General features: G+C 47.7%; 1 protein-coding gene across 3 annotated transcripts; it reads right to left on the reverse strand.

Moving 5' to 3' along the window:
- Positions 1-2: 2 nt before the first annotated feature.
- Akip1 (A-kinase interacting protein 1) lies at positions 3-7,888 on the reverse strand. Of its 3 annotated transcripts, none has more exons than XM_032892929.1 (5): positions 7,453-7,888; positions 6,535-6,615; positions 4,171-4,326; positions 2,705-2,785; positions 3-211 (listed from the first exon to the last, which is right to left on the reverse strand). In XM_032892929.1, the coding sequence occupies exons 1-5, from the start codon at positions 7,669-7,671 to the stop codon at positions 68-70; spliced, it is 681 nt and encodes a 226-aa protein (XP_032748820.1). In that variant the 5' UTR covers positions 7,672-7,888; the 3' UTR covers positions 3-67. The 3 variants fall into 3 exon arrangements, with proteins under 3 accessions (XP_032748820.1, XP_032748821.1, XP_032748822.1); XM_032892930.1 differs by having other exon boundaries at positions 6,535-6,619; positions 7,487-7,855; XM_032892931.1 differs by lacking the exon at positions 4,171-4,326 and having other exon boundaries at positions 7,453-7,848.
- Between the last annotated feature and the right edge of the window lie 909 nt (positions 7,889-8,797).

Here is an 8,797-nt window from a genome sequence, read left to right on the forward strand (position 1 = left end):
TGTTAAGACAGTTATAGGGTGGTTTTATTCTTCTTCCTAGAGTGAAATGATGGCAGTGATGTCAACATCATACGGGGAACACCAAGTCCACACTTTGCCCCGAGTCAACTGCAACCACATGCGTCTTCTTGCTTAAGGCACCTGAGCCTACAGTGACAGAATAGGTCCCTGGATAGACTTCTATGTAGAGGTCCTTAGAGATGTTCTCAATCTGGAAGGAAAAGAGATTAAGGTGGTTTGAATCAGATCTCAGAGCCATTTTAGCATCTCCACCAGGCTGCCTTTGTATGCCAGAAGTGGGGCAAAATGTACAGATAAGGGGTCCTGCTTTCAAGGCCCAGCTTGGTCACATGATAAAAAACACTTGTTTTGGGGACTCTGCCTTTGTGCTCACTGCTTTCTTTCTAAATCTGTGAGAATACCTACCCAACAAGCAAGCACGTGAGACCTTTGTAAAGGTGTGGCTGCTCACACCCTCTGGAGAGAGGCAGTAGGATCTCTGTGAGTTAGAGGCCAGCCTGCTTTACATACAGAGTTCCAGGACAGCCAGGGTACATAAAAAAAGACCTGATTTAAAAATCAAAACCAAAACCAAAACCAACCAACCAACCAAACCAAACCAAACCAAACAAAGCATAAAAGAAGGAAGAGGAGGAGGAAGAGAAGGAGGAGGAGGGGGAAGAGAAGGAGGAAGAGGGGAGGAAGAGGAGGGGGAGGAGGAAGTGGAGAGGAGGAGGGAGAGGAGGAGGAGGGGGAGGAGGAGGAGGAAGAGGAGGAGGAGGGGGAGGAGGAGAGGGAAGAGGAGGAGGAGGGGAGAAGAGGAGGAGGAGGGGGAAGAGGAGGAGGAGGGGGAAGAAGAGGAGGAGGGGGAAGAGGAGGAGGAAGAGCCTAGGTGAAGTAGGGGTAGGCAGAGGAGAGGGTAAGAGCTGTTGCTTGGGGTTGAGAAGTAGAAAATGGCACCTATGAGTAGAGACTGGCAAGGTCTGTTGGAATAAGAATGACTCTTTTAAATCACGTTTTGCTTGACTCCCTTAAGAGGCACTGTTTCTCTCCCAAAGCTAATCACATGAATGGATACCCTGTCACTGAAGCACTTACTTGGAAGATGGGCTTTTTTAATGTAAAGCCCTGAAAGCTGGAGTTGGTGAGACAGTATTCAGAGCTGAACTGAGTACAAACCATTGTCCAGGGCTAGACCTCATACCTAGCTGGGATGTAGCTCAGGGCAGGTACATTGACAGGGCGTGGTCTTTGTTCACATGGCACAAAAGCAAAGTCACAAACCAGGAGAGCAGGTAAGAGTCCAAGTGCCTCTGGGTTGAGCCAAGCATGGTGGGACACATTTTTAATTGTAGCACTTGGGAGAAAGAGGCAGTGGGATCTCTGTGAGTTCAGCTAGCCTGGTCTACCCAGTTTCAGCCCAGCCAGGGCCTGTTTCAAAGAAAAAAATGCATCTGGGATGCTAATGCTACTTCATGTCTACTCAATGCTTGTAAGGAACCAAAGGCAGAGGTGTCATTCTTTACACCAAACACGGGAGACTACTGGCTAGCAAATTTTATAGCAGCAATAAATGAAAATGTCTTTCTTTCATCCCACCTTGCCTTGCAGACAGACTTCTGGTCTACATTTTCAAAATTTACCATTTCTGAAAGGTCTAACACCTTAACTGACGTGCCATGGCACGTCAAAAGGAAGCCATTGCACCATTTACCAGAGGTCAACAGTGAAAACACCTGGGGGCCTCAGAATCACAGCCAAGGCCATGCTCTGCTCTCCTCCATACACGGCAGCAGTGAGAAAGTGTGCATTTGTGTGGGGGCTGGAGAGATGGCTCAGCTGTAAAGAGCACTTGTTTGCCGCTCTTGTAGAGGATGCAGGCTTGGATCCTAGACCCCAGATGGTGGCTTACAAAACCCTATAAATCCAGTTCTAGGGGTCCTGCATCCTCTTCTGATCTCTGAGGGTGCCAGGCACACATGTGGTACACATACATGCAAGTACTCACACATACACTAGAACAGGCTGATCAGAATTACCAAAATGGAGACTCCCATGCCCGACAGTTTGTTTTTGTACTAGAAGCAGAAGTTTTTAGTGCTAATAACTCCAGAATAATCTGAACCCTGGCTAGCAACAAACTGTATACAAACAAAAGGGGTTTATTGCAGTGCCGTGTCCAAGTTCCTTTCCTCAGAATTCCAGCTCTTCTAAGTCCCAAACAAACTTGCTAGACTCTAGACCACTTACCCCTTGGTCCTGAAAGTGAAACAACTCCTACCTATTTCTATATATTTTTTTTCCACAGAAACATTTCAAATAATTTGGAACCTGGTATCACCACACGTACACATTCTGGAATTTCAGCAATGGCTGCATTTTACAAGCAGAGGGTCAGGCCCTCCTGCTGCTTTAACAGATGGTGGAATTCTAGCAGGAGCCAAGGCCAATCCAGCTGAGCCTAGGAAGAGAGCTGAGAATACTTCACATTTTTTCCAACCACAACTATGAGCTCAGGCACCCAGAGTATCCCTCAAGCCTCCAGTGAAGGAAAGGACATGGAGAAAACAGTACTTTGTACCAATCCAAAATCTTGTGGCTCCCCATCTGAAGACGCTATAGAGACTGCACAGATAGTGCCCAATAAGGAACGGGTCGGCAGGCTTATAGAAAGGCGGTGAAGCCCAGCACACTCTGTACTCACAGGCCAAGATGACTCTTGAGAATGCTCTGATGTTTGATAGATGCTTCCTGGACCAACAGATGTCTCTCTTCTGCAGTTTCTCTGTCAAGACAAATATTGATTAGGACTGAGATAAGCTTTGACCTCCAGAAAGCAAAGACATTTTCTTTTATCTTAGCAGGATTATTTTGTATGGCCTTTCTCATCTGTCACTTGTTATTAGCAATCTGTTTGGTACAATTAGAACTATTTTAGTCTTGCTTTCCTTATGTGGGCTTTCGGGTCTGGCAGTTTAAGACCCATTCCCATCCTGCTGCTTGCAAATAGGGTTCTCTAAACTCACAGCTTTGGTATCCGGGACTATAACATGGCGCTCCCGGATGGGAGGGGAGACTGAAATGCTAAAGTCACGATACTCAACGGACTCTCAGAAACAGTTCTCTTTTTCCTGCTTCTCCAAGAAGTGCTATTGGCAGGGAACAAGGATAAGGCCTTGGAGGCGCCCCTTTTGTAAATCACAGGAGAGAGCAATGACACTTAGCCATGTATACACCTCACTTAATAGAGCTTAAAGGAACTCTCCCAGGAGAGCTCAGGCCATGGTGGGAGGGAACTGCAGAACACAGACTCTGGTGATTGCACATCCCAGAGAGGAACTTAGGGAGTTTTTGAGCCTGCAATGAGCCCACTCATATACCCGTGCTCACTCCTGCCATTTTTGCTAAACCCCTCCACTCCACTACCTTGAGATGACTTAACAGGCCAAAAAAGTCAGGAGATTAACTTAGGGATTTGAATCTGGACTTAAGTTATAACTAAAGGAGTTTAAGAAAAAGCAAAACCAAAAAGTCTACTTTCATTGAACAAACAGAACCTTTGGCTTTCAAATGACAATGCATATTAAAAGAAAAGTACATGATGAAGGGCCTCTAGCTCCCTAAGAGCCATGTTTGGTTCCCTGTGCTCTCACTGGGTGGCTCATAACCATTAGGTAACGTCAGCTCCAGTGGACCCATCCTCTTCTATGGGTGTGCACATACCCATACCCAGACACACATGTATACATGAGGTTGAAAATAAAGTTGTTCAGGCAGTCAATGTCACCCTGGCTGCCCTAAAATTCTCTATGTAGACCAGACTGACCTTAAGCTCAAGAGAGCCACCTGCCTCTGTCTCCCAAGTGCTAGGATTAAAGGCACGCACTACCACGGCTGGCTCAAAAACAAAACCTCTAAAACAACCCATTTGTATTCCCAGATGTACAAAAAAATATGTGGCTTTTAAGCCTGCCTAAGGCCTCCAGAGCCCAGGACCACAGGTTCCACTGAAGATCCCAGAGTGAAATAAATAATCTCACGTTCCAGACAATCTCCTATTTCTGGAAGTTCCCTGAGGCCGTGATGTGGCTGCTGAGCACTGCAGTGCTGAGTCACACAGGCAGCTGATAACACAAAATCCCACAGGGACTTCCAAACCAAGGTCTCAACCTTGAGACAAGGCAGGTGCTGTGGGGAACGTCGGGCACACACTTGCTCTTCCCTGTGCCCCGAGCCTGAGCATCCGTGCACTTCTGCAGGCTTCCTTCTGTGATAACGGTAGACGTGGGTTGCCCCTCCTTCCTCTGGCATAGACGAGTAGTATTTCTAGAGAAGTAAGGTGAGAGAACATTTCAATATTCTGGCCAAAATCATAGACTCTCTGATACTTGTGCATAGTACGGTTAAGGAAGGAAGCATGAGAGAAAAAGCTAAATTACCTGTCCTTTCCATAAGCCTGAGACAAGGAAATTGTATTTGGCATGGCTTTGCTGCCATCTGCTGCCTCTGTAGGGCAAGAACGGTGACCAACTAAATAAAGGTAGGCCGGGATCATGTTCATGTAAAGGTAGGTTTTCACATCTTGCTTCAGTGTTAAGTGTAAACACCTTTTTATTCTCTCACCTGACAGAGTCAGATCAACAATTCTGTGCTTACTTTCCAGGTACTCAGACAAGGATGAGAGAATGGAATCATTTCCTTAAGCTGAAGAAAGCCCACAAAGCGCAAACCTAAAAGCCACATGGCCTTTTGCCCCTGAATTCCCCACAGGGGAGTGGAAGGAGAGCGACCTCTAGTTTGGGAATAACCCAAAAGATCGGAAAAGCTACATTCTTCTTGTCTTCTTCCTTCCTTCTCTTCCAAGTTAACCTTAGATTTGCCCTGGACTGTGAGTAATGAAGACATCCTAAGCCTGTTTGGAACATACTGTAGGGACAGTGTCAAAGGAATGTGACGAGAGGAATGAGAAGCTGGGCAGAGAACTCAGGACGTGGACCTATGACATTTTAAGGGCTGCTTTAAAACTGTGGAGCCAAGCCCAGAACACTTTTCTAGATCTTCAGAAAGCCATGAAGTTCTGAAGTGCCATTCTATAATAGGATTGAAGGGGACACAGCTGAAAACCCACATGAACAACAGTTTGCTAAGCCTCAGAGACAACTGTGACTCCTTTGACTGAACCGTGAACCAAGTGCCTAAACTTAACCATTTTGTAGTACAGCTGAGGGTACAGATTGTCCTATAACCACCCTAGGATAAGTATGAACATCGAAAATATTCTCTGAACCGTATCCCATTGGTTGAAATCCTATCCTTGGAAGCTAAAGAATGTTCATAAAGATAGAAGTTGGCAGCGGATGTCCATAATTCCTATCCTCAGAAAGTGGAAGCAGGGAGATCAAGAGTTCAAGGCAAGGCTTTCTTAAGTAGCAAGTCTGAGGCCAGCCTGGGCTACTCCGGATCTTATTTCCAACAAAACAGAAAGGCTGGCAGTTTACGGATCGTAACATCTGAAGCCTAAAAGCATAGGGAAACAATTCTTTTCCATTCTGCTTATACACTGATCTCCTTAAAGCCAGGCCACTTGTAGTAGAGCCGAGTGACTCTGAGGTCGCGGTGTTGGGATAGTTTACTATTCATCTTCCAGTGTGAGCCAAAGAAGTCGATAATGAAGCCCGGGCCTTTAGAAATCTGAACTTTACTAAAGGCCAAAGAAAACAATGAAGGAAGTTTCATGTCCAGAAGTGCATTACCAACTTCTCCCTGCTTGGCTACATGCCTTAGGTGAGGCTTAAGAGTGACCACCAGGACAGCTGAGGGCTACAGAACGTGGTGTGATCCATGGGAAGCAGGTCCTGCCCGGAGAAAACCACAGACCTGCTTCACATGGCTATCCTGTCACCACTGTTTATAAACCCACTGGTAAGTTCCGGAATATATCAGTGGAAAATTGGCAACAAACACTGAAGGTTAAGACCTAACACACTCACATACCCGTGGTGGGAGCACAGGCCTTTAATCCTAGCACTCGGGAGGCAGAGGCAGATAGATCTCTGTGAGTTCGAGGCTGGCCTGGTCTACAGAGTAAGGTCCAGAATAAGGAAGGCTATGCAAAGAAACCCTGTCTAGAAAAAATGAAAAGACCTAGCATACAGACTTGAAGGTTTCGATTCAGCGCATTTTGCAAACAAAGCAATTCAGGTGTGATCCTGAAGGTTTTGACTTCACGTCAAAGGGAAAAGGGAACATCCTCAAATCAAATTCCTGTGAAGCTTAGCAAGGAAGCACAACACTCCTTCACACAGTGAGAACTCAAGGAAGGATGAAGAACATCTGCGGTTTGCTTACGGCTGTACCCTCAAAACTAGATTTAGGAAACAAGTCCACATGTGTTGGGTGAATTCTAACTTGCATTCACCGCCTGGCTTAATTAACTGCTTATGATCTGCTTCCATGAAGGTACAGGCCCTGGGATAAGAGTACTGGTTCTTCCCAAGCACAGATCAGGGGCAGTGTTAGTTCACACCAACTTACCCCACACTGACTTGAAGTATAGTCCATGAATTCTGCCATTGTCCTGAAGGAAGTACTAAGGGTTGGGCGCCTTTCTTCTCTCTGCCTTAACAAATGGCAAGTCATAGGTGAGACGTACAAATTCCTACTGGGGAAGCACATCATTTGAGGAATAGCCCTTTCCACTTTTAGAAAAGCTTCTGTAGGCTGAAACTGACAAGAAGGGTCTTGCTGAGAAAGAATTCCAACTCCGTTAACTAGATGCACAATTTATCCAGGAACTAAAACAATTGTTTGGCTGGCTTTTCCACTACTGAGTAGGGGGAACTGTTACTGTTGTTTATGATTTTTAAGGCAAGGTCACATGTATACTAGGAAGACATTTTAGTCGATCCTCAGCCCCGATCTCCCAAGTTCTGGCACCACGCTAAATAAGAATTGTACTTATTTTGACAGGGTCTCACTAAGTAACACTTGATGGCATGAAACTTGCTATATAGACCAGGCTAATATCAAACTCAAGAGATCTGTCTGCTTCTGCCACCTGAGTGCTGAGATTAATGGTGGGCACCACCACACCCGGTAAGAAATTTTATTTTAAGTAATCATAATACTACTATTCTTTTGTTACTAAAAAAGAATTAGGCCACGCTGTCTAATGCGCAACCTCTTTAATACTAGTACCTGATGGGGTAGTCAGAAGTTCAAGGCCAGCCTGGGTTATATGAGGCCATGTTAAAACAAAACAAAACAAAAAAACCCCAAAAAACAAACAAACAAACCAAAACAACAACTCAAAGAAGTTTCCAAGCGACTTTTCTACTTTTTGCTGGGATGCGTTGCATCTTTTCTATGGACCCTGGGTACAGCCCCCTCCCGCTTCCTCCCGCCCAGTGGAGGCCAAGAATAACTAGATTGTTCTCCAGTTCCCTCCCTCACCTCTCCTAGGAGGCTCTGGGGACCCGGGACCGACCATCGTTCCTGGTAGGGGTCCTGGCCGTAAAGGACCCCCTCGCAGCCTCTGGATCGCTCTGGAGAATGCCAGTCCACAGCCCTTCTTTTGGCGCGCTCCAATACTTCCCTCCCGAGCCGAGCAGAGCGCTGTAGCGAGCGCCGGTCCACCGCGTTCAGCGCCGCGGCCGCCAGACAGTATTCCATGTTTCCCTGGACACATACACAGACAAGTCAACCGCACCCAGGCCCGGATCCGGGCGGCAGCTTCCCCCGCGACCCCAACTCCCCCTTCGCCCTCATCGCGCACTCCAAGTATGGGGGCACTAGAAGGCAGGACCCTTGCCCCTTACACTTCCGCTTCTCAGACCCTGGGTACAGCCCCTCACCCGGCCTGCTTCTCTGGGCGCACGCGCGCAGCGCTCACACAGACACGCCTTCCGTGTTCCCGCGGCCTTCTTTCGCGCCCAGTTGCTAAGCTAACTGCTGCGCGCGGTGGGCGGGGCCTGGCGATAGGCGGGCCCTGGGGAGGGCGGGGCCGGGCTCGAGGGGCACGTGGTTCCAGCCTTAATCAGCTTCAGACGTGAAGCGGCGCTTGTTGTTCGAGGTCTTCCTCGCCGCAACAGGTCAGTGTGGGTCCCGTGGCTTGTTGCACAAAAAACATTTGTGAGAGTAGATAGATGCTTGCAGCGGCTCTTTTGGCCCACTTTTGTGTGAGGAGGTGATGAGGCTAGCCGAACAACACTACGAGGAGGTAGGGCTGGGAAAAGGGTTTCTGTCAGAATTCTGGAGGCTGGGGAATGGAGGCCCGACAGAGGCCGGCCTTGGGACTGTGGGTATGGGGACTGTCAAGACTCCAAGGGATGGCAGGTATTTCTTGGCAGGTTGGTAGGGGATGCAGAGGAGTGGAGGGGTGAGGGGAGTCTCATCGTTCCCTCCCCGCAGCTTCCTCCCTTGGAAGGACAGATTCACCCAATTTTGTTTGAGGTTTGTTTGTTTTTGACTGAGTCTCACTGTGTAAGCCACTCACTATGTAGACCAGGCTGGCCCTCAGTCTCTTTCATCTTGGGATCTGGACCAACCTTTTGAGCATTAATCACATCACTTTAAAGTAAGAAATGGGTCAGTTACCTTTCACAACACCTGGGGCTGGGGTGAAAGCCCAGGTCTCAGCATGAGTGACACCCACTGGTGAGCAGCAGGGCTTGGATGGGGAGAAAGTTCCACTTTAAGGAACACTGCTCTGTGGGGGTGGGTCCCTGACAGGATGTGAGGAATTCCCAGTCCTTAGGTAGTGTCAATGGATGGGCGCGATGAGCCATGAATTCACCTG

This window comes from Rattus rattus, chromosome 2, assembly GCF_011064425.1.
Source record: "Rattus rattus isolate New Zealand chromosome 2, Rrattus_CSIRO_v1, whole genome shotgun sequence".
Lineage (NCBI taxonomy): Eukaryota > Metazoa > Chordata > Mammalia > Rodentia > Muridae > Rattus > Rattus rattus.

What these genes read in the sequence shown, in the direction of transcription:
- Akip1 (XM_032892929.1), bottom strand. Translation starts at nt 7,671, where the DNA reads ATGGAATACTGTCTGGCGGCCGCGGCGCTGAACGCGGTGGACCGGCGC. An exon ending in CCCAGAGCCTCCTAGGAGAG is followed by an intron (nt 6,616 to 7,452) that starts GTGAGGGAGGGA and finishes TTGTTAAGGCAG; the next exon opens with AGAGAAGAAAGGCGCCCAAC. An exon ending in AGCACCTGCCTTGTCTCAAG is followed by an intron (nt 2,786 to 4,170) that starts GTTGAGACCTTG and finishes TTGTCTTGACAG; the next exon opens with AGAAACTGCAGAAGAGAGAC.